General features: G+C 41.3%; 2 protein-coding genes across 4 annotated transcripts in view; both read left to right on the top strand.

Moving 5' to 3' along the window:
• The window catches only part of LOC144594685 (leucine-rich repeat-containing protein 36-like), a 31,540-nt gene extending 23,813 nt beyond the window's left edge, over positions 1–7,727 (top strand). Inside the window, exons 14-15 of the mRNA XM_078401527.1 lie at positions 451–502; positions 7,002–7,727. Of these exons, the coding sequence (XP_078257653.1) occupies positions 451–502; positions 7,002–7,727 (778 nt within the window). The remainder of the gene's footprint in view (positions 1–450; positions 503–7,001) is intronic.
• Positions 7,728–11,365: 3,638 nt separating this feature from the next.
• The window catches only part of LOC144594160 (BTB/POZ domain-containing protein KCTD19-like), a 42,599-nt gene continuing 28,256 nt past the window's right edge, over positions 11,366–25,708 (top strand). For all 3 annotated transcript variants that reach the window (XM_078400319.1, XM_078400318.1, XM_078400320.1), the window contains exons 1-5: positions 11,366–11,672; positions 13,441–13,588; positions 14,898–15,089; positions 16,918–17,049; positions 20,120–20,342. In XM_078400319.1, the coding sequence (XP_078256445.1) occupies positions 11,382–11,672; positions 13,441–13,588; positions 14,898–15,089; positions 16,918–17,049; positions 20,120–20,342 (986 nt within the window). In that variant the 5' untranslated portion in view covers positions 11,366–11,381. The remainder of the gene's footprint in view (positions 11,673–13,440; positions 13,589–14,897; positions 15,090–16,917; positions 17,050–20,119; positions 20,343–25,708) is intronic.

Here is a 25,708-nt window from a genome sequence, read left to right as displayed (position 1 = left end):
AGTTCTGGGTGCTCCATTTCAGGAAAAGTCTATGGGAATTTTTTGCTAATGGTGCGGAATGTGAAAATGAATTGGGAAGTCCAGAATGAAGGTGATCAATAAAAGAACCAAAACCAACATGGGAAAACGCACTTTACACAGTGGGTGATTTGTGTCTGGAATGCAGTGTCAGGTGTAGTTGTGGAGGTATCTTGTAGCATTCCTAAGTATCTGAGAGCAAACAAGTTGCAACAAAAGGGTTGGAGAGTGGAAGCGGCCGAATTGGACTTAAATAGAACCACTTTTGAACGATGAATCAAATAGCCTCCCATGTTACCATTTTGTGATTCTGGTTCAACTTTTTTGATTTAAATACATTTTATAGTACAGTTAGAAGTACAGTTGTAAGTTTCTAATACTGAAGTTATTTCTGTGTTAATCTATTGCTATTTTTTTAAATCTTCTTTTTAGGTCTCTAATATCCACGCATAATTTTTTACAAGAGCAGCTGAACATAAGTCCTGTAGGCCAAAAGACAGACATGTCACGTCATCTCGGTTCTCATCGGACAAAAGCATGGAGCAAACTGTCTACCTCAGGAATCTCAGAACTACCCTTATCCAAATGTAGCCATCACAGTAATACAGATATACTGTAATAAAAGTGCTGTATATTACAGTAAATCAAAAATGACTAATTCTAATTAAATTAGTGCCTTTTGGAAATTGTACATTGGCTAATATTGTTATTTTTAGTCCACGAATCTCTTATTTAGTCAAAATTTTGAATTGGTCTGCAATAAATATGCTGTGTTATTACTAGACCACTGGGAATAAGTACTTTGTATTGTTAAATAGAAGATTAACGTGGAATTCATTTGTCTTGGGGATGTGACTTATGTGTGTTAAAAAACTATTTTTTTAATCATGTATCATGTGTGAGTTTTGCAATAATCCTGATATTTGTATTTGCATCTGAATTTATTTTCATGCCTAACAGTTGTTTAATGGTTTTAACTTTGCAACAAATTAGAGAAGACATATTTTATCAGTCAGCCAAATATAGTTATTTCTTACTTATTTAATGGCCTGACATTAAACTAATTTGATTTAATGATGCTTACACACCAAGACCTCGGCCCTATTTGCAAATTGTTTGTGATGGGTGAGAAATTTGCAACTCACTTCCATAGTTGTTTCTGTCTGGTTTGCTAAAATAGACACATTTAAGTGCACATGAATAAATCTAGTTACCAATTATTATATCTACCATATGATGTAAAGAAGTAGATTTACATCAAATTGTACTCCAAATATTACAATAGTATCCTAAATGGTCTATAGTTAAAGATAATATTCATATAATTGAAAACATGCAACTAATGTCAACTGAGGTAAACCAAAAGGTGGAATCGGTAGATAGGGCAGTCAAGATCATCACCTGAATCATTAACACTTCCTACTTTCCAACAGTGCTGCCCAATCTGCTGAGAGTTTTTACATTTAATTTCCTTTTTAAATTTACAGCATCTGAGAAAAAAATGGAAGCATAAAACTGCAGAAGCTGAAAATCTAAAAAAATATATATAGAAATGCTGAATGAGAAATGAGAAATAGAGGAAATGCTTAGCAGGGGTCACAATATCTGTGGGGAGAGAAACAGAATGAATGCTTTAGGGAAATTAATTTTCTTCAGTTCTAAAAAGGTCACGAAACTGAAAGGTTGACTTTTTCTCTCATCAGATGTTGCTTGACCTGTTAAGTATTTACAGTATTTACTATTTCTACTTCAAAAGTATTTTATAGCTTTTGAATTAAAAATTGTAAAATAATTTATTTTAAACATGATGCAGTGTGATGAATATACTTGTAATTTATTAATCTGCCTTGTTACAAAACATAGTTGCACAAAAATGTACAAGTTATCATTCCCTATTACTTTCACAGTATTGGCTAAAATAGAGGTAACAAGATATGTGATATCACACAGGGTTCATTCTGGGACCATTACTTTGATGATTAAATTATACAGATTTAATAATTGGAAAAAGATCTAAAAGTAATAAGTGGAAAATGTGTACTAAATTTCTGTGGAACTAGATTGTGTAAACTGAAAGTTAGATGGAACCAGATTTAGTAGTTCCTTGCAAAAAGGAATTGAATAAATACTTCAACTCAGAAAAATATTAGGTCTACTGGGAGATGAAGAAGAAAGTGGGTTTTAGTTGAGTGGGTCTTGCACATAATTAACTCCTTTGTGTTGTATCATTCTCGTATGAAAACTGCAGAAACTACGGTAATGTTTTTAAAAAATTGAATCTATTATGCGGCATCTTGGTTAGCATGGACGCATTGGGCCAAAGGGAAGTTTACATACTCTATAACTCTAATCTCTTTATTGCACTGCACAGGAAAAGTGCCTTGTTTTGTCTTTTTGTGCCTGTCCTTATTTTATAGTTATGAAAGTTTTTAGCTGAATACCTTGCTTTTAGTGCTGACCATACTGCTTCATGCAATAATTTAATAATAGAGCATCCCACCTCACTAGGCAATCCATTTTTATCTCCTCATCCTTCAAATAAAAGGTGTTTTTCTACAGTGTTTATACTGATCCTGACAGCAGATTTATTTTTCAAAATTAATGTGTAAACAGATGTGTACCTTCAGGGTAAACTTCTGATTACTTGAGCCATGCTCAAGAATTTTACCTTTTGCTCTATAGTACCCTTTGTTGTGATTTGCATGTTTTTGTGATTTTTGGGTGGTAGGGGTGGATCTGTATTGTATTCAATATGAATTGAATTATTGTATTCATTAGGACAGATAAATAGCTGAATCAGCATCAGGCACTTAAAGATCAAGTGGATCATGCTCGACTGCAGAGTAATGAGCCTTCTGTTTTGAGTGCGCAACCTCAAATATTTTGTAGTAGTCAATAGACAATAGACAATAGACAATAGGTGCAGGAGTAGGCCATTCAGCCCTTCGAGCCAGCACCGCCATTCAATGCGATCATGGCTGATCACTATCAATCAGTACCCCGTTCCTGCCTTCTCCCCATACCCCCTCACTCCGCTATCCTTAAGAGCTCTATCCAGCTCTCTCTTGAAAGCATCCAACGAACTGGCCTCCACTGCCTTCTGAGGCAGAGAATTCCACACCTTCACCACCCTCTGACTGAAAAAGTTCTTCCTCATCTCCGTTCTAAATGGCCTACCCCTTATTCTCAAACTGTGGCCCCTTGTTCTGGACTCCCCCAACATTGGGAACATGTTATCTGCCTCTAATGTGTCCAATCCCCTAATTATCTTATATGTTTCAATAAGATCCCCCCTCATCCTTCTAAATTCCAGTGTATACAAGCCCAATCGCTCCAGCCTTTCAACATACGACAGTCCCGCCATTCCGGGAATTAATCTAGTGAACCTACGCTGCACGCCCTCCATAGCAAGAATATCCTTCCTCAAATTTGGAGACCAAAACTGCACACAGTACTCCAGGTGCGGTCTCACCAGGGCCCGGTACAACTGTAGAAGGACCTCTTTGCTCCTATACTCAACTCCTCTTGTTACGAAGGCCAACATTCCATTGGCCTAGTATGACATGTTCCCCAGCATTCATTTTGTGAAAGAATGAACAGAGTGCCCTTTCCCTCCCAAATGATGTGCCCCAGAAAATAACCAATATGCTCTAGGTCCCTTTAATTCAATCCCTTTACACTCAGTGACAATATCATTGTTACTCCCGTAAGTTTCAATAGCCCGGCAGTCACCAATGTACTTCAATTTAATGAGCATAAATACTGTGGCTACAAAATTAATTTTACGCAAACGATGTTCAATAACAGTTTTTAAATGTTTGAACAGGACAAATGAAATATCAGAATGTTTAAATATGAAATGTAATGTTTTATGTACTTCTCTGTAAGAGGTAAATGTAATTTATGCAAGTTTCTCAAGCATAATTTTGAAAAACAATTTATTAAGATTGCCATGCTTATGAAATCAAATTGTGAAAGATTAATATATTTTACAAAATAATAAAATATTTTGCTTAACATTAGTTTCAATTTGGATCTGTCTGCTCCACAAACTATTTTTGCGTTTGGTGTTGTTAACCCTTTTTAAATAGCAAAAAAGCTATGGTTGCTTTAATTGCCATTTTTTAAAAAGGATTAATTTTTCAACAGTATTTTCTGGGAAGCAAGGAAGCTGCCAATTTTAGGTTCATAATGAAATTAACTAAATTTAAATTAACAGCACGTGTTGCATCTATTAGGGTTCACTGTGGGGTTCCTGGGTAAGCAAGAGTTGGTTGAATTTTATGCTTCAGTGAGACTGAAGGGGAGAGATGGAGACACATTGTAAACTGGGCAAGTCTATAAATTGGTAAAATCACAACAAAATCAGATCACAGAAAGTCTCTCACGTCATTGGGAACACAGTTGAGCCAACAACATTTTTCACAGAAGTCAGTACTAGAATGAAATTGACAAGAGGTATTTTGAGATAAAAATCTTCAGGTTACATAGACCATTGCAAAATCTGCTGGGTTTTATTACAATAATGTATTTGACACTTCATGAGTTAAAAATATAGAATATTTCATGAATGTTGTGACATTTAATTGTCAATATTAAGCCATTTATTTTAACTTTATGCCATATTTGTATTAAGTTTAAAATTATTTTCAAATCTAATAAATCTATTATTACTGCAGAAGAAATTGCATTTGGTTTGTAACATTTAAGTCTGAGAAAGTATACCAAATGGAATTTAAAAATCACATTTTTGGATGAGAATGTGCAAGGAAGATAAACTCTTCCAGAACCCGTAATCACATCTTTGATAAGATAAATTGATTTGGACCTTAATTCAGTAGGCATGAGATTAACTGAAAAAGAAAGATATTTGCATATGCAACCTGAAGATTAGAAGTCACCAAAACAGCAAGCAGGAAATATTGGAGAACAAGATGCGTCTTATAATTTCTCAGTTTATAAGTCCAACTTTTCAAAACAGTAAATACTTTTGGGTCATAATTTCCTGAAGAATGAATCTAATGAAGTTTGCTGTAAATTAAATTTTGAAAGCTGAATTTTACTATGTTTGCTTTAATTCTTTTGCTGCAAAAAGCTAAAGGCTATTTTTTTTTTTGTTACACGGAGGGAACTTGGGCATTTACAGCCCGTGTGAACAAGAATATCAGACCTGTTGTGGAATGGCCAATGTGTTTGATCTTGGTTTGTGAAAACTTGCAACTCCAAATATAAATGTTAGCCATCTCTCGTCAACTGACTGATTTTCCAAACTTACAATTTGTTTACAATCTGATAATGGAATATTGATCAATGTAAGGAGTACAAATACATTTACCAGTATTTGGGACAATTTCTGTTAAGATCATCATCTTGCGTTCATATTTGGCCTTGTTCCAAGAATTCTCACCCCTCTCTCTCCCCACTTTGTTATTCTATCTTTTCAATGCACAAACAGAAGAGCACCATTTATGTAACAATAGATGTCTTGATGTAAATCTGGGGCTGGGTTGCCACCACGTAGTCCCTCCCACTTTGATCGTTCCTAGGCTTGATATTCTGACCTTTACATTCATAGTGGGTGATGCAGCACACAGGTAGCCATGATTAATTGTGTTTTTAAGACATAACCGCTGTCACTACTTTTTTCCACTTTTGATGACTTCGTTCTTTGGTATCTTATTCTTGTGCAGGGTATGTGTATTTAGTAGGCTCTTTTAACCTCAACCAAAGCCCATAAGTTAAACAATTGTGTCTAGTTTAATCAATTATTCTAATCAGACTACCCCTGTATAATCAGTCGAAATAGGTCAGCTAGGTGAGCTTTAGACTGAAGATCTAAAGGTCCCTGGTTCAATCCTGGGTTTCGGCAATACTGGAGTTTATTTTAAGGGCGTCTTACAGCACCAGAGGCCCGGGTTCGATCCCGACCACGGGTACTGTCTGTACGGGGTTTGTATGGTAGCTCCGGTTTCATCCCAGACGCACAGGTTGGTAGGTCAATTGTTAAAATTGTAGGATAGTGTTAATGGGGGGAGGGGGTCTGTTTCCGCGCCCTATCTCTAAACTAAACTAATACCCATGTGAGGTAAGCTATTGTAAACGAGCTTTCTTAAACAGAACATAGAAAACCAATTCAGATCAGAGCTGATCAACCATTGAAGTACCCTGCTCTTGACTTCTCCCCATATCCATCAATGTCTTGATTAAAATTTCCCATGATAATTTCAGTTCCCTTTACACATGCCTTTGTTTTTTTTCCCATTTATGCTTTGCCCTATCTAGACCCTGCATTGTTATCTAAATGCCCTTCCCGCCTCTTTGAGTCATAGAGTGATACAGCCCTTCGGCCCAACTGGCCCAACAACTCCCACCTGCCCGCGTTTGGTCCATATCCCTTCAAACCTGCCCTATCCATGTACCTGTCAACTGTTTCTCAAAAGTTGTGATCGTCCCTGCCTCTACTACCTCCTCTGGCAGCTTGTTCCATTCACCCACTACCCCTTTGTGTGAAAAAGTTACCCCTCAGATTCCTGTCACATCTTTTACCCCTTCACCTTAAACCCATGCCCTCCGGTCCACGATTCACCTGCTCTGGGCAAGAGAATCTGCGTCTTTTCCCTATTTACTCCCCCTCCCATTCAATCCGATTCCATTTCACTATCCATTACATTAAGCACGGCGATTGCTCCACAATGATCCCATCTGCCCCACCAGCTCCAAGTGGAGACTCCACACACACAGTCACCACGGACACTGGGAAGGTCTCAGTCACCAACATCGCGCAGGACTTGTTTTATTTCGCAGGATGCTGGAGTTTCTGAATCTGGGACAGAACAATCGTAACATTTATTTATAATATAAAAACTCATTCTGAACAAATAACAAGTGCAATCAGAGTGAGCGGAAAGCTTCAGGGGAAAGACGGTCAGCGAACAACGTTTATTGTTTGTGAATGTAGTTGCGCGTGTGTTTCAAACATGTAGAATCATACAGCACAAAGCCAGGGGGCAATGCATCACCACACACTGCCCACTGGCCGCAGCACAAAGCCAGGGGGCAATGCATCACCACACTGCCCACTGGCCGCAGCACAAAGCCAGGGGGCAATGCATCACCACACTGCCCACTGGCCGCAGCACAAAGCCAGGGGGCAATGCATCACCACACACTGCCCACTGGCCGCAGCACAAAGCCAGGGGGCAATGCATCACCACACACTGCCCACTGGCCGCAGCTTCATCACATCCATTGCCCCTCAAGTCATTTCCCGGCATGGTGCGGCCGTCCCCGGGGATGGGTGCACGAGCCAGGGATGGGTGCACGAGCCAGGGGTGGGATGGGTGCACGAGCCAGGGGTGGGATGGGTGCACGAGCCAGGGGTGGGATGGGTGCACGCGGCGGGCGCGGAGTATGCAGTCGCGCGCGTACACGCGGGGCGGGTGTGGAGGTACCAAGGGCGCGCGCACTGGGCTGGTCTAGAGGTTCAGGAGCGCGCGGGGCGGGTATGGAGGTTCAGGGGCGCGCGCACGCGGGGCGGGGGCCGGGGTTGCGCACGTGCCCGGCGGACGGTTGTATTCAAAATGTTTGGAGGGAACGACAAACGGACAGAGAGCGCGCGTGCGGGTGGGCGGCCCGGCGCTGACAGCCTCGACCCTCCCTCCCGCGGGCCCGGGGCGCTGCTGTGCGCCAGTAACTGCAGGCTGAGGTGAAGTGAAGTGAAGTGAAGTGAGCGACGCGGGTCGTCGTGTTGTATTTGTTGGACGCACCATCTGCGAGTGGTTGCGCAGGTGTCCAGAGTGCGGGGGGACACCGCGCCGTCAAAGTGTGGGAGTGACAGCCCTCGGATGGATGGGACTAACACTGGCGGATGCACAACTCAGAGAAACCCTGCTCAAAACACAGCGTGCTGGAGGAGCTGAGGCCGCGGGCCCGGCGCCGACAGCATCGCCCTCCCCCCCCCCCCTCCCCGCCCGCCGGCCCTGCAGCCCCCCCCTCCTCCCCTCGCCCTCCTCCCCTCGTCCCCCCTCCTCGCCCTCGCTCCTCCCCTCGCCCCCCCTCCCCGCCCGCCGGCCCTGCAGCCCCCCCTCCTCCCCTCGCCCCCCCCCCTCGTCCCCCCTCCTCCCCTCGCTCCTCCCCGCCCGCCGGCCCTGCAGCCCCCCCTCCTCCCCATGCCCCCCCTCCCCGCTCCCCTCGCCCCCCCGCTCCCCATGCCCCCCCTCGCCCCCCTCCTCCCCTCGCCCCCCTCCCCATGCCTCCTCCCCTCGCCCCCTCGCCCCCCCCTCCCTCCCCTCGCACCTCTCCCTTCGCCCCCCCCTCCTCCCCTCGCCCTCCTCCCCTCGGCCCCCCCCTCCTCCCCTCGCCCTCCTCCCCTCGCCCCCCCCTCCCCGCCCGCCGGCCCTGCAGCTCCTCCCCTCGCCCCCCCTCCTCCCCTCGCTTCCCCCCCTCGCTCCCCCTCCTCCCCTCGCCCCCCCTCCTCCCCTCGCCCCCCCTCCTCCCCTCTCCCCGCCCGCCGGCCCTGCAGCCCCTCCTCCTCCCCTCGCCCCCCCTCCTCCCCTCGCCCCCCCTCCTCCCCCTCCTCCCCTCGCCCCCCCTCCTCCCCTCGCCCCCCCTCCTCCCCCTCCTCCCCTCGCCCCCCCTCCTCCCCCTCCTCCCCTCGCCCCCCCTCCTCCCCTCGCCCCCCCTCCTCCCCCTCCTCCCCTCGCCCCCCCTCCTCCCCTCGCCCCCCCTCCTCCCCCTCCTCCCCTCGCCCCCCCTCCTCCCCTCGCCCCCCCTCCTCCCCCTCCTCCCCTCGCCCCCCCTCCTCCCCCTCCTCCCCTCGCCCCCCCTCCTCCCCTCGCCCCCCCCTCCTCCCCCTCCTCCCCTCGCCCCCCCTCCTCCCCTCGCCCCCCCTCCTCCCCTCGCCCCCCCCCGCTCCCCATGCCCCCCCCCTCCTGTCCCCCTTCCTCCCCTCGCCCTCCCCTCCTCTCGCCCCCCTCGCTCGCCCCCCATCTCCCCTCGCTGCCCCCTCCCCTCGCTCGCCCCCCCCCCTCCCGCGGGCCCGGCGCCGGCAGCATCTGGCGGGTGAACGGACCAACGACGTTTTGGGTCGGGACCCGTCTTCATTTGATCTTGTCTCTGTCCTGCCTACCAGTGTATTATCACTTACGTTTTAAATTTAATTTGCCACTCACTTATTTTGCTCATTCAGCCCTGTCTTCTGTGGAAACAAAATAATACAGATGCTGGTTTATTTCCAAAAAGGGGGCAAAGAAAGTGCTGGAGTGACTCAGCTGGTCAGACAGTGTCTCTGGAATAAGTCTGAACAGGGGTCCCGACCCAAACCGGCGCCCATCGTGTTCTGTAGAGATGCTGCTGCCTCACCCACTGAGTTACTCCGGCACTTTGTGTCCAGCCATGTCTTACCGCAGTCTTTTACAACCCGCCCTCCTGTTTATCACACTCCAAGCTTGGTGTTGTCTATGAACGTGAGAACTTTTCTCCGTATACTCAAGTCATTAATATATCAAAATAATAATGGATTCACCACCAATTTTTACTTAGAGATACATACAGCATGGAAACAGGCCCTTTGGCCCACTGAGTCCACATTAACCATTGATCGCATGTTCACACTAGTTAACCTATTCTGCATCTGCTCCCGCCACTAGGGGCAATTTATAGAGGCCAATCATGTCTGGGATGCGGGAGGAAATCGAGTACCCATAGGAAATTCACGCAGTCACAAGGAGAACGTACAAACCACACGAATCCGAGGTCAGGATTGAACCTGGGTCATTGGGGCTGTGAGGCAGCAGCTGTACTGCTGCTTCACTTCGTCACATGAAGGGGTAAGGGAAGCATTATCTACAATTCTCCAAAAAGAAAAAAAAATCTTATCACTATTTTCTGTCTTTCAACCAATTGCCTGTCTGAAATATAATCATCATTCTCTGTGTGGAAATTTTTTTCCCCCTGGATGCCTTTTAAATCTTTCCTCTCTTACCTTAAATCTATGCCCTCTAGTTTTTGATAGGTCAGAATGCCCTAGGTCAGAAGGGTCTTGGATCTTTTGCTTTACACAGAGTTGCGGAATGTTTCCTGTATTTTCTATTGTGCACTCTTCCAGATTATGCTTTTTTTTCTCCAAACACTGTGTTTAGTATCCTTACCCTACAATAAAAAACTTATGATTGTCTCTTGCCTTTCTATGTTACTTATCTAAATCTTAAGATACAATAGTCAAGTGTTCTCTCACTAACAGTTGGCCCATCTCATTACTCATAACGTGTCCAACACATGAAAGAAGTTGTCAAGAATGCATTTAAAAGTAGAATAATGTTGAGTTGTTAACAATATTTAACAATATAAAAATCCTAAAGAGTGTACATTACAGTATAATTCTTATCGAGTCACATCACAAGATCAGAAATTGTTCAGTCAGAGCTGAACATACTTCTCGGCATCTGCATACAATGGCGTCTCGTGCCTCTTGGGCGTGGTGGTGGATAGATTGGTGGAAACAAGGCCGCAACGTGAACGCTCTTTCCTTGACCCCACAGTATCATTGAACAAGTGTCAATAAAACCAATTAGTTGTCATGTCCAATGGCCTTCTGCAGTGAATGTAGCAGCTGTGTTCTTAAGAAACAGTGGTGTATGATTACTGTGGGGAGGTTATATGGAAACATTTTTCCAAGACAACTTTCTTTTTTTCTGCATACCGAGTTCTGAAGTAAATTTTAAGTGGTTCTCTAGCTCCCGATCAAAATAGTCTTCAAACCAATTAGGCCTGCATAATACAATGAATGTTCCTAATTCATCCATCGCATTACCATTTCGTGAGTGCAAACACCCAATTATAATAGAACTAGCTGTACTTCCTTTAGAGCATACATATATTTCCCACAATACACATGATTATGAACATGGATTAATGGCAACCTCATCTACTGGATAGGATAATCCAACTGAATATCAATGCAGAATTTGGAGCTGAAGTTCTGGTTTTCACTAAACAGTATCGCCTAGTGTGAGATTTGAACACTAGTTCAGAGGCAGCAATGATTGAACTGAGTCATAGGCTTGCTTCTCCAAATCAGAAGTATTGCTTCCTAAATGAGCCATAAACTGGGTAGAGTTATGATGAGTTAGAAGTCTTAAAACACAAACATCCCTGCATGATGAGGGAACTATCTTGTTTGTGTATGGAAATATTCTTCCATCTATGGCGAGTAATCTATTACCAAGTTCTGTTTGACAATTAAAATATATATGGTGCAAATAATTTAAATAATAAATTGGATTCAGGAGCTAACTAATGTATTTCATAAGAATAACATTATTTTATTTTTAATTTTTAAGCAGTTCCACAAAAAAGCAAGAAATATGGCTCCAGAAGACTATCAGGAAGAGGATTCTTTTTGTTTCAATGTAGGAGGCTGGCTGTTTTCGATTCCAAAGTCAAAGCTTTTACAGTTCCATGACTCGGTACTGTGGCAAGAAGCTTCCAGCCTTGTTCATTCTGAGGATGGCAGACTTTTTATTGACCGGGATGGATATACTTTCCGTCATGTACACTACTATTTGCATACATCAAAGCTGTCTTTTTCCTGCATCTCTGAAATTACTTTGTTGTATGAGCAAGCTACAGCAATGTGCCTGACATCTTTGCAACAGGTATTAGTCATGGTTAATACATAGATGTACTGATTACAAAACCATTCAAACATTTGTTATCCTGGGTAAAGTTGCTGCATATTTTGCTGCATCAGAACTGATTAAAAAAACCCTAAATGTGTTCAGCAGATATCTGGTATTCCTAGCAACATTGTGAGTGTCTCAAATGCAGTGATTGTGAAATTATTTTCTAGTATACAAATCTACAAATATAATACACACAATTGAATCATGAACGAGGAGAGATAATACAAAATTAATTTTAACAAGGTTAATTGGGATACTAATCATGATGTGATTTTGAAAAATTAGAAAAAGTGTTCAAACGGAATTTAGATTTAATTATTGATAATGCTTTTGAAGTGGAAAGGTTGGCTCAGAGCATATAATTTATAATAAACAAAGTGAATATGTAAACATTTGAAACCATTGTGATTTCAGAAGTTTAGATTACACTGTTTAAATCAGTTAATTTTATATGTTCCACACGACTAAAAATTATAAGGTTTTTACCATTACCACTTTGACATGAATTGGTAATTCATGTTTGTCAACACCATTTCATTTAATTTTTAAAACTTCTCATTTACTTTTTAGTTGAAGGGACATTGGCTTTGCGCTGTGTATTTGAATTATTTGTGTTTATTGTCTCGTCTAGTTTTCTGTGCATATGGTAAATAATATAATTTGGATTTTTAGGAGAAGGTTCAATCAGTTTGCGATAAGACAGGTGCCCATATATTGGATGGTTCCTAAACAGAGAGTAATCCTACACAGTGTGGGTCATGCACAGTGTGGTTCATACAGTGCGGGTCATACAGTATGGGCAATGCACAGTGTGGGTCATGCACAGTGTGGGTCATGCACAGTGTGGTTCATACAGTGCGGGTCATGCACAGTGTGGGTGATGCACAGTGCGGGTCATGCACAGTGTGGTTCATACAGTGTGGGTCATGCACAAGTGCGGGTCATGCACAGTGTGGTTCATACAGTGGGTCATGCACAGTGTGGTTCATACAGTGTGGGTCATGCACAGTGTGGTTCATACAGTGAGGTTCATACAGTGCGGGTCATGCACAGTGGGTCATGCACAGTGTGGTTCATACAGTGGGTCATGCACAGTGTGGTTCATACAGTGTGGGTCATGCACAGGTGTGGTTCATACAGTGTGGTTCATACAGTGCGGGTCGTGCACAGTGCGAGTCATGCACAGTGGCGGGGCATTCACAGTGCGGGTCATGCAGTGTGGGGCATTCAGAGTGTGGCTCATGCACATCTGGGTGAAGAATTCAATTGAGATCCTTGTGTAAATGGGCAGGGGATTTCTTGTCCTGCCTTAATTAGTCATTTGCACAGACCTTGATAAATTATATTGTAATTTAGCACACCTGCTGGCATTTTCATGCACTAATTGGCATCAGGGTAGCAACCGTTGCTACCCACTCAACTAAATCAATACAACACAGTTTAAAGTATTTTTTGTGCTCTGATGTAAAAAAGATGCCAAAGGAGAGGCCTTGCAGGGCGACTCGTGCTTGTTTATCACGGATCTCCTTGTTCTGAGAGATGAGGTAGAACACAGATGTATTTTGGCTGCTAACTTCTTGGCTACAGAATAGAATGATTGTGTGGATGGAAAAGCCAAGAAAGGAAAATATGACTTAAATTAAAAGAGTTTATTAGGAAACAAATCTTGGGAGAATGTATAGAAATGTCTATTACCATAAACAATGTATAAGATGTAATGATTTATACATTATCTTAATAGGCTTTGGATAATATGAAAGAAAGTAAACATCATTTGCGTGTACGACCTGAAGAGGTACCAGTTACTCAGAGAACCAGTAGGAATTACTGGAGAACAAGATGTAACAGTAAACCTTCAGACTTCCAAATTAAAAGTCCAGCATTCACAGGTAGCTAATATTGATATAAATTTCTATAGACTTTTATTGTCAATAGGTTATTGACGCATGAAGAATTTCATTGTATTTTTGATTGTAAAAAAAATATATATTTCCGGTGTACACTGAGCTGGAATTTGAAACTTTGCAGAGGACTTTAATTTGCATGTTTGATTTTAAGTAATTTTTACTTATAACCCCCTCCCCCCTTCCTCCACCATAGTCGATTTACCAGTTCCACAGTTCTCCAATTGATTTTCAATTGTTCATATAAAATATTAATATAAATGTGTAGGAAAGAACTGCAGATGTTGGTTTAAATCAAAGGTACACACAAAATGCTGGCGTAACTCAGCAGGACAGGCAGAATCTGTGGCGAGAAGGAATGGGTGAAGTTTCAGATGGAGACTCTTCTTCAAACATTTATTTATTAATATAAATGGATTGGTTGATAGCAATGCAGCCAACTATTTTTGAAAATAAAAATAAATAAAGTTGGAAAGCTGACATAAAAGCAAAATGTTGGAGCTACTTAAATTGGGCAAGATCTGTGGAGGAAGAAACAATTAACATCTTGGTTTATGGCCCAAGATATTAATTTATTTTCTTCTAAGATTTGTTTATTAATGCAAAAATCATGAAAATTTGTCAAACTCACTCTCCCAATCTAAATAAAGAAAGTACTAGGGAGGCTAGAGTATTTAGCAAATTAGCACTTTATGTAACATTGTTAACATATGTTTCTCCACACATTCAAACATAGTTGGAGCGACTTGTGAAGTTTGTTTCTTGACATGAGACTACATTAGTACAGGAACATAATTACAGCCACAGCCATGCTGAGCTTTCCCTTGCCTTTTCAAATAAAACTTTCCCTTGGTCAAATCCTCAATCTGATCAAGCTTTGCTGTTTGCTACATTCTTCATTCAATAATTCATTTGGTTAGAAATATGTTGATCATTTTACACAAAGCAAATAAAAAAATTAGATTAACAAAATGTCTGAAGAAGGGTCCTGAGCCGAAACGTCACCCATTCCTGCTCTCCAGAGATGCCGCCTGTCCCGCTGAATTACTCCAGCTTTTTGTGTCTATCTTCGGATTAAACTGGCATCTGCAGTTCCCTCCTTAACAAATGTGAACTCCATATTGAATCATTGCTGCCCTCTGCTGTTTAATATCATATCTGTGACACATTCAACTATCAAGTCCTTAGGGAAATTGAAAATATCTAATGTTCATAAATATTTTGGAATATGAGAACTGTCTAGGGGATCTACCTTTTTTATTTTAAGTGAAATTTTTGTTGTTGTTTTCTTTAGGTTTACCTGATAAAGCTCCATTAGGATTAATAGACACACCACTGTTAGATACCGAGGAAGAGGTGCACTGGTATTTTCTTCCTTTAAATCTAGTGAAGAAATACCCTACTTTAATCAGTGAAGATAACCTGCTATGGCTGTGTGAGGATGTTGTCCTTATAGAAATTGGATGGAGTAATTTTCGATATATAGGTATTTAACCTGCAATTATGTTGATACTGCATTACAAGTATCGACACTTTGTTAACATTCATACCCCCCCCCCCCCCCCCCTTCCCCAAACTATGAATATTTTTTTGTTGGAACAAGAAATAAGCTAAATTCTTGCGGTCTTGCAATGCCAATTGGTCATATTTATCATCTGGCCATTACCCATGGTGTCTACTCTCCAACAACTGAATTGTTATTTCTGAAAAAGAAAAAAATACCATTGATTGTTTCTTTATTTTAAAAAGGAATAGTTGTTCAAAAAGAACATTGGTTATATGCAATATGGCAGCAGTCACCTCATGTGATTCACTTAAGCTAACTCTCTGACTGATTTCAAAATATAAACCATGATCTTGTACATGTGGTTCTTTCTTTTGTTATATTTAATCACATATTTAATCGCATTTAAACCATCTATTAAATCTGAAATTCATAGCTTAATGAACAATTTCAGTTTTACCATCCACATCAGTTAGAAGTGTATTACCAGAAACAATTTTCTGATGTAGCTTTATAAGATTTTGGGTTGTTTGCATTTGGAGTATTGTGTGCAGTTTACAGGAGGGCATAGCTTTAAGGTGAGTGTGGCAAAGTTTAAAGGAACTGTGCAGGACAAGTTTTTTAGTCAGAGGGTGGTGAGTGCTTAGATCGACTGCCGGATGTGGTGGTGGAGGCAGTTACAACAGTGGCATTTAAAAGATGTTTGGATAGGCATATGGATATGCAGGGACTGAAGGGATATACAGGTAGATAAGTGTTGGTCTTGGCACAGATATTGGCATGATGATGTTTGGCACAGATATTGAGGGCTGAAGGACCTGTCCCTGTGCTGTACTGTTCTAGGTTCTGTTTTCGATAATGGTCTCAACATCCATATACTATAGATAGACACAAAAAGCTGGAGTAACTCAAGAGGGACAGGCAGCATCTCTGGAGAGAAGGAATGGGTGACTTTTCGCTGAGTTACTCCAACTTTTTGTGTCTATCTTCGGTTTAAACCAGCATCTACAGTTCCTTCCCCCTCCGTATACTATAGACAGGAGCACTATACAAATATATCCTGGCCTATTTTCCATTTCCTAATCAGAATTTTGCAACACAAGAGGCCATTTACCTATTGTGCTTGTACTGGCTCTCTCAAAGACTTTTCAAATTTGTTCCATTCCCCTGCCCCTTTCCCACGGCCGTGCAGTTTTTCTTTTTATTCATATTGCATCTATTAGGCCTCATTGTCCTGGTAAACTCTGAACATCAGATGGATATTCAAAGGCTTCTTTGTGCTTACAACATGTCGGTAAAAAGCGGCAACACATTTTTTTGATTGATATATGGTTCTCTTCAAACTTGTGCAGCATTTAGCACGACAGAAATCTCCCACCTGCCTTCCGGCTTTCTGGCACTGATCTTGTGTATTTGCACTCTTAACTATTTCTCTTCCTTATCCCATGCACACATATCTAGAAATTCTCAGAAACTCTTTCTTTGTTTCCTTTATTTCCTCATCCATACTCTCTTTTTGTGATATGATCTATATGCCAGTAATCCATATGTTGGTAACCACCTCTTTGCAATTCCCATAAATAAATATTTGTATTCTTACAGTGACTGATGTCACTATTTTCATTTGTTTAGTATAGATACACTATTTTTCCAACCTGCAATAAAGCTGTCTTTTGACTTATTTTTCCATCCATTTTCCCATCTTAACCTGCATTTGCATTGCACATCCATGTTAAAAAACAATTATTGACCAATTTAAATCAGAATTAAATTAAACATTTAAACCAAATTTATAATCCTAACTTTGCAGCAAATTTCCTACTGACTGGCAAGTTTATTGTACCTGACAAATTTTCAGAAGTAGATGCTCTTCTGACTGAAATGGAGATGCTTCAAATTCCAGAACTCATTGAAGTTGTGAAATCATATAAGAGAAAAATAGGTAAGTCAATGAATGTTACCAAAGGATCTTTTGAAGTAAAATATCCTATATGCAGCAAAGAATTCTGACAATTACAGCTTATATGTTTCAGCGTGTCAAAAATGGCCAATTAGGAAGATTACTATGTGCAGTTTAAAAAAAATTAGTTCACAGAGGTCATGAAAATTTAAAAACATTGTCGAGACAAATTATGAACCAATTGAAGTGAAGAAAGCTAATGGCATGTTAGCCTTCATAACGAGTGGATTTCAGTATAGGAGTAAAGACGTTCTTCTGCAGTTGTATAGGGCCCTGGTAAGACCACATCTGAAGTATTATGCACAGTTTTGGTCTCCTAATTTGAGGAAGGATATCCTTGTAATTGAGGCAGTGCAGCGTAGGTTCATGAGATTGATCCCTGGGATGGCGGGACTGTCATATGAGGAAAGATTGAAAAGACCAGGCTTGTATTCACTGGAGTTTAGAAGGATGAGAGGGGATCTTATAGAAACATATAAAATTATAAAAGGACTGGACAAGCTAGATGCAGGAAAAATGTTCCCAATATTGGGCGAGTCCAGAACCAGGGGCCACAGTCTTAGAATAAAGGGGAGGCCATTTAAAACTGAGGTGAGAAGGAACTTTTTCACCCAGAGAGTTGTGAATTTGTGGAATTCTTTGTCACAGAGGGCAGTGGAGGCCAAATCACTGGATAACTCCAGAGAGAGTTAGATAGAGCTCTAGGGGCTAGTGGAATCAAGGGATTCAAGTGGCGCCACGGGAGAAGAATGAGGAGGAGATAAGACTTTGCCTTCCATCACAGTGAGGGTATGCCTAGAGCAATCACTGTGATGGCTGTTTTGTGTAAAAAATTGTATCTGTGTGTCTTGTGCTCTTTAATGTCTACTGCCGGACCCTGACGTGAGAGGACGCTGGTGTTGATTATTCGCCGCTTTTCCGTCAGGATAGTTTGTCTGTTTGTTTCTATGTTAATTGTATTTGTAAAGCGCTTTGAGCATGTGATAAGGCGCTATATAAAATAAATATATTATTATTATTATTATTATATGGGGAGAAGGCAGGCACGGGTTATTGATTGTGGACGATCAGCCATGATCACAATGAATGGCGGTGGTGGCTTGAAGAGCCGAATGGCCTCCTCCTGCACCTATTTTCTATGTTTATATTAATTGACAAATTATTGTTAAGAGTGGAAAATATAAAATCTTAAGAAATAGCACATTATAAAAAGAATAAACTTCAATATTGGTGTCAATGCTCTACTAATGAACCAAAATGTTGGATTATTCTCTGATTTTACCCATAACCACAAATGTTTTTTTAGACTTTTTAACTTTGTTACTTATTTCTGAACTCAATATTTATATTGGTCAGTTGAGGTCCATGTTATTTGTAGATTTTAGACTGGCATTTTTAAGGGATAATGTTCATATTTGTTCAAAACAAATCCTACATCAAAGTTGTCAGGAGCTTTGATAATAAAAAAGATCCATGTCTACATTGTGCCTTTCTTAATTTCAGAATGTCTCGAAGATTTTTGTAGGCAGCTGTGTAAGGTGAAACTGCGATAATCTGGCATTAAAATTTTAATTTTGCCAGTCTAGCAGATTTTCTTGACTATTGGATAATACTTATATTATCCCAGCACACTTCATTTCATTTTTTTACACCTACAAGCTGCATATGGGGCGTGGCTGTGTTCTGCAGCTGCGGCTCACCGGCAGTCTCTCCGTTTTTTTTTGTGTTTTTTTTGTCATTGTCGATGTTAAATGTACGTTTTGTTTTATTTTTAATTCTGTGTATGTAGGGGGGTGGTGGGGGGGTTGGGGGAAACCTTTTTTAAAATCTCCTCCTCAACGGAGATGCGACCTTTACCGTGTCGTATCTCCGTTCGCGCTACGGCCTAACATCGTGGAGTCGGCGGCCTCCAGCTGGGATCGACCTCGAAGACTCCGGTCGCAGGGCCTGGACTTGCCATCTCGGAGGCTTCGGCCGTTGGGCCCTGCAGACCGCAACATCGGGAGCTCGCAGGTCCCTGGCTGGCGACCGGCTTTTGGGAGCTCCAGCCGTAGCAGCTTCGACCGCCCCGAAGCGCGAGGTACGATCAACCCGCCCGCAGGCCCTTCATCACCCTGCGTGGCCTGGCCGCAGCACTTTACATCGCCCGGTGGGGGCTCAGGACTCTCATCGCCCTGCGTGGCTCGGCCCTGGGACTTTCCATCGCCCGGTGGGGGCTTCAAGGGGTTGGGAGCCTCGATCGCCTCGTGGCGCCACGGGAGAAGAATGAGGAGGAGATAAGACGTTGCCTTCCATCACAGTGAGGGTATGCCTAGAGCAATCACTGTGATGGCTGTTTTGTGTAAAAAATTGTATCTGTGTGTCTTGTGCTTTTTGATGTCTGCTGCCGGACCCTGACGTGAGAGGACGCTGGCGTTGAGTATTCGCCGCTTTTCCGTCAGGATAGTTTGTCTGTTTGTTTCTATGTTAATTGTATTTGTAAAGCGCTTTGAGCATGTGATAAGGCGCTATATAAAATAAATATATTATTATTATTATTATTATATGTCCCTTGCTCCCCATCATTGATAATTATCCAGCAATGGTGAGCATGGGTCAATTACAGTTTCTACACTTCAGCTTGTAAAACATGGCCAACCTCACTGATCAGCGGATAAAGAAGACTTAGTGTAACACTAATGAGTGAGCCTGGCACTAAATCAGCAAGATTTTTGCATTGGATACTGAATTATCAGTACTTTACTCTGCATAAGTGTAATCCACTACTACAATACCAGAAAGGTTATTATACAATGTTTGCATTCTCAATGCATTTCTCATTGCATTGACAATCATGCAATGCAAATAGTTTTACATATATTAAAAAATTAGATGGGTAGCCTTTGAGGTGATTACTTAGCCATGAAACTATACTTTAACGATTAAAATGATTTAAAACATTAATACTGAGAGACAATGGGTATTTTCTCCTTAATAGCAAACTTTAAAATTAAACTATTATGTTTAATTATCAATTGCAATCATTAGTAATATGGACCTCTCTTTATTGTAGCTGGTAATTCCAAAGATACCTCTATCTCTGGCAATTTTGTACATCATTCTGAAGTGGGTTGTGAGTCTGTATGTGTTCCAGCATACAAACCATTGTATGTCCTTGTCCTGGAACTATTAGTGAAATACCCAGATTCAGCACTAGGACAACTTTGTATTGAAAGCAGCCTTGATGGGATGAAGCTCTATATTTTCGGCAATGGAGTTCTGTTTCAACATGTCAGGTACTTGTGTTAGTTTTACTATTAATTATGATTTGTTCTTCCTGATGCCATGATCAAATACATTTTGACTACATTTTTCACAACTTTGGCTTTTGATTGAATATTTCATGTTTGAATTAATGCAATTGAATGTACACTTCTATGATAGAAAAATCAAATTGTATATTTAGCCCATAAATTTAGCTTTTATAATCTTGTATTTAACTGCATGTATTGAACCCAATATAAAAGGAAAAAAATCTGGTTTTCTCAAAGCTATGATTTACTATATATATATATTTTTTTTTCATTTTTGGGTGCTGCTAGCAAGGTCTTCATTTATTGTCCAACCTTAGGTGCCCATCAGATGGTAGTTAACAACCTTATTGATGCTGCCATTTTGTAACTAGGCCAATCTTGATAATTTTCTACATTAAGTAGCTACAAGTGTTATAACCATGTTAAAAAAAACTTGGCAAGTGGTGCAGATGGGTCTGGAACACAGGTTTTCAGTTGTAGGAAGGAACTGCAGATGCTGGTTTAAACCGAAGATAGACACAAAATGCTGGAGTAACTCAACAGGACAGATAGCAGCTCTGGATAGAAGGAATGGGTGAAGTTTTGGGTCAAGACCCTTCTTCAGTTCTTTAAGTTACATGTCCTTTGTTGGATCCAGTGGTCTCGCCTGTCTCATGCTATCATAGGGAGTGATTCAAATGGGCTGAAGACAGTCTCATTGAATGTGGTTGTAAATACTTCAGCCTCATGTTTAGCACTGGTGTGCTGGCTGCTGCATCACTGAGGAAGCAGAACTTCAAGGAGCCTGTTTTTGAGTTAATCATGTTCTGAGTGTCACTAGGCCACCATTTGTGGTCATTTCAATGGTCCAGAAGCAGATGGCATTAAGCAGCTTTCATGAACAACTGCAGACTCACTGATAAAAGTACACCCACAATGCTATGAGGAGGAAGTTCTAAGAGTGAATGAAAGATATATTTTCAAGTCAGGTTGATGTGCGACTTGTAGTGAAACATGAAGGTAATGGTATTCCCACATACCTGAAGCCTTTAACCTTTTTGATGGTGATGATCATGGGTTTTGGAGGTACTGACTGAATAATCTGGGCAAATATATTTAGTTTATGTACAAAATGCAGATGTAATTTTATATCACTGCAGCCACTATGCATGAGTGGTGAAAGGTTGTGAATGGGGTGCCGACTGAGCAGATAGCTTTTTCTGGGATGGTGCCAAGCTTTTTGAGTACTGCTCCAGACAAGTGAGTAGCATTCCCTCACTGCTGACTTCTCATTTGTAGATAACGAGAAGATGAGTCACTCATACAGAATACTCAACCTCTCTTGTATCCACACAATTTATATAGCTAATCCAGTTTAATTTTTGGTTAACTTTAGTCATGATTTTGATGGTGAGTGACTTGGTGATTGTGATGTCGTTGAGTGTAATGGGTAGGTAGTTAGATTTGCCTTTGAGATGTGGCATGAAAGTTACTTGCCACTTACTGTTCGTGCCTAAATGTTCGTTTAAATATCTATGCATTCCGGTGTAGATTCCTTTGAGTTTTGAATGCGATTGAACATTATGCAATCATCAGTGAACATTCCCAGTTCTGAACCAATGTCAAAGTAGTTGAAGATGGTTGAACCTAGGATGCTGCTCTGAGGAACTCCTTTTGTGATGTACTGAGACTGGGATTATTAACCTCCAACAATCACAACTATCTTCTGTTGTATGTGATGTGATTCCAACCATAGGATTCACATTTAGCAAGGCCTCTCATGGTCAAATACCGCCTTGACATAATGGCTTGTCATTCTCACGTCATCTCTGGAATTCAGCTCTTTGGCCCTTTCTTTTGGACAAAGTTGTGATGAGGTCTGGGGCTGTCTAAACCCCTCATTATTTTGCTTATGAGTGAGAGTAAACCAATTGGGCAGGTAGAATTTATCCTGCTTTTTGTAAATAGGGCTATTTTGGAGGGAATTTGAATCAATGGCATTGGAGGATCTGGAATCACATGGTGGGCAAGGATGGTAGATTTTCTACCTCGGACATTAGTGAGGAGATGTTTTTTATGTAACCCTTTAGTTTAATCATTGTTACTAATGACTATTTTCTTAATTTCCAGTTATTAACTGGACTTAAATTTAACAGCTGCCAGGTGGGATTTTATAACTTCTCCAGTCTAGGCTGCTGGAATACAGCCTGGTAACTGAACCAATGTACCACTTCCAAAAATGTATTTTGGTATTGCATTTTTATAATTAGCAGCATATTAACTGTAATATGTTCAGACAAGAGAGTACCGTGTGTCCAGTTAGCCATATATGCTTGGTCATAGTTATTGAGTGATACAGTGTGGAAACAGGCCCTTCGGCCCAACTTGCCCACATCGGCCAACCATGTCCCAGCTACACTAGTCCCACCTGCCTGCGCTTGGTCCATATCCCTCCAAACCTGTCCTATCCATGTACCTGTCTAGCTGTTTCTTAAATGATGGGATAGTCCCAGGCTCAACTACTTCCTCTGGCAGCTTGTTCAATACACCCACCACCCTTTGTGTGAAAATGTTATCCCTCAGATTCCTATTAAATATTTTCCCCTTCACCTTGAACCTATGTCCTCTGGTCCTCAATTCCCCTAATCTGGGCAAAAGACTGTGCATCTACCCAATCTATTCCTCTCATGATTTTGTACACCTCTATAAGATCTCCCCATATCCTCCTACGCTCCATGGAATAGAGACCCATCCTGCTCAAACTCTCCCTATACCTCACACCCTCTAGTCGTGGCAACATCCTTGTAAATCTTTTCTGAACCCTTTCAAGCTTGACAATATCTTTCCTATGACATGGTGCCTAGAACTGAACACAATATTCTAAATGCGTCTCACCAACGTCTTATACAACTGCAACATGACCTCCTAACTTCTATACTCAATACTCTGACTGATGAAGGCCAAAGTGCCAAAAGCCTTTTTGACCACCTTATCTACCTGCAACTCGACCTTCAAGGAATCATGCACCTGTTCTCCTAGATCCCTCTGCTCTACAACACCACGCAGAGGCCTGCCATTTACTGTGTAGGTCCTGCCCTTTTTCGATGTCCCAAAATGCAACATCTCACACTTCTCTGTATTAAATTCCATCAACCATTCCTCCGCCCACCTGGCCAATCGATCCAGATCCTGCTGCAATCGTTCACAACCATCTTCACTATCTGCAAAACCACTAACTTTTGTATCATCAGCAAACTTGCTAATCTTCCCTGTATGTTCTCATCCAAATCATTGATGTAGATGACAAACAGTAATGGGCCCAGCACAAAACCCTGAGGCACACCACTAGTCACAGGCCTCCAGTCTGAGAAGCAACCTTCCACCATTACCCTCTGCTTCCTTCCATGGAGCCAATTTGCTATCCATTCAGCTATCTCCCCCTGGATCCCATGCAATCTAACGTTCCAGAGCAGCCTACCATGCGGAACCTTGTCGAATGCCTTACTGAAGTCCATGTATACACCATCTACAGCTCTGCCCTCATCAACCTTTTTGGTCAGGTCTTCAAAAAAATCAATCAGATGTATTCCCAGTCATTCTAAAATACATTTGTTGAACTTAATCTATTTAATTCTTGTAGGTGTTTTGTTTTACCCTCCATAAAATGCCTTTCTTTCCTGGTACTGATTTTCTTTTGGTGTCCTTCATTTGTTAAATAACCCAACGTGCATAAGCTTTCCAGCCATATGCAGAGTTTATGGATTAATTGATCTAAATCATTTATAATTTTGAATACTTGAAACAGAATCCCTCTCATCCTGCTTATGTTGTAAGAAATTCTGGGATCAAATATGCTTACCTTCTGTTTTCTTCCTCAAGTAACTGAATATCCTTTTTGGAATAAAGAGATGAAAAGTAAACCGAGTACACCATCTTTGATTTCGCCAGGTCCAAACATTACTTCCATAGACAAGTCCAATGTTCACAATGAAATAGAGATGAATCGGACAGTACCCTAGCTTACATAAAGACTGTTCAGAAGCCGAATAGCAGAAGGGATACTGGTGGCGTGTGCGTTCAAGCTTCTGTATTTTCTGGCCAACGGAAGGAGGGAGCAGAAGGAAAGATCAGAGTGGAACTGGTCTTTGATTATGTTGGCTGTTTTTCCGAGGCAGCATGAAGTCTAGATGGTGTAAATGGCCAGGAGTCTGGTTAGTGTGATGGTTTAGGCTACATCCACAACCCTCTGCAATCTACTGCATCTTGGGCACAACTGTTCTCAAACTAATCAGTGATGCAAACCCACAGTATGCTCTCTATGGTGCACCTGTAGAAGTTTGCAAGAGTCATTGGAGACATGCCGAAATTCCTCAGTCTCTTAAGAAGTAAAGATGTTGGTATGCTTCAGTATGGTTGGTTCATGACATAGGAACTTGAAACTCTCAACCATTCCCACTTTGGCACCATGATGCTGATTGGGGCATGTACTCCACCATGTCTCCAGAAGTTAATAACTAGCTCCTTTGTCTTGCTGACATTGAGGTTGTTGTCCTGACACCATGTTACTACGTTTCCTATCTCCTCCTGTACTCTGTCCTGTCATTGTTCCTGATCCGGCCCACCACTGTGGTGTCATCTGCAAACTTTAACCCAACAGCAATCCAACTTTCTGATTTATTTTTGTGCTTGATTTGTTGCTGCTTCCTAAACTCATGATTTCTTTGCTGCTCTGTTTCTTAAAGTACATTTCCATAAGTGTATTATCCACATCAATACTTTTCCTATTAAATCAAATCTTATTTTCAAATGATAACTTGTATTTTCACTGATGGAACCTGTGCAGGTCTTGTATTAATTAGTGAAAATTGATGCCTTCATGTACAACTGCTGTCAGTTTATTGCAATTTGCAAATTTGAATACAATGTACAAAATTTTAATCTCTAAATCATTTGAAAACCTTAAAATTCACCATAAATCTAATATAGGATCTTGTAGCATTCCTTTGGTAACTGTTTATTAGTTACCGCTTAAACTATTAATGATTATTCTATACGCCAATCAGTTTGGAAAGTTTATTTAGTATTGTTTCAAAATGCTACATTTGTAAACATTTGGAACAAACACAAAATTTCTATTTGGGGATAAAATTTGTTTGTAGGCATTCAGTTATGCTTTTGCTCGGGATTCCCATTTGTTTGCAGAGTTGTAAAATTTATGGAGGAAATTGTCCATGCTTGCAAAACATACTCAATGATGAGATCAGTACTTGTGCAATACTTTCATATTTTCCCAGCCATATTGAACCATTCATGTCAACTAACACACACACACAGGTAATTGGATTAAACCAGTGGGCAGAACACAATGT

Source organism: Rhinoraja longicauda, chromosome 6, assembly GCF_053455715.1.
Source record: "Rhinoraja longicauda isolate Sanriku21f chromosome 6, sRhiLon1.1, whole genome shotgun sequence".
NCBI lineage: Eukaryota > Metazoa > Chordata > Chondrichthyes > Rajiformes > Arhynchobatidae > Rhinoraja > Rhinoraja longicauda.
The sequence above is the reverse complement of the archived record's forward strand: the minus strand, read 5'-3'. Positions and strand labels throughout refer to the sequence as shown.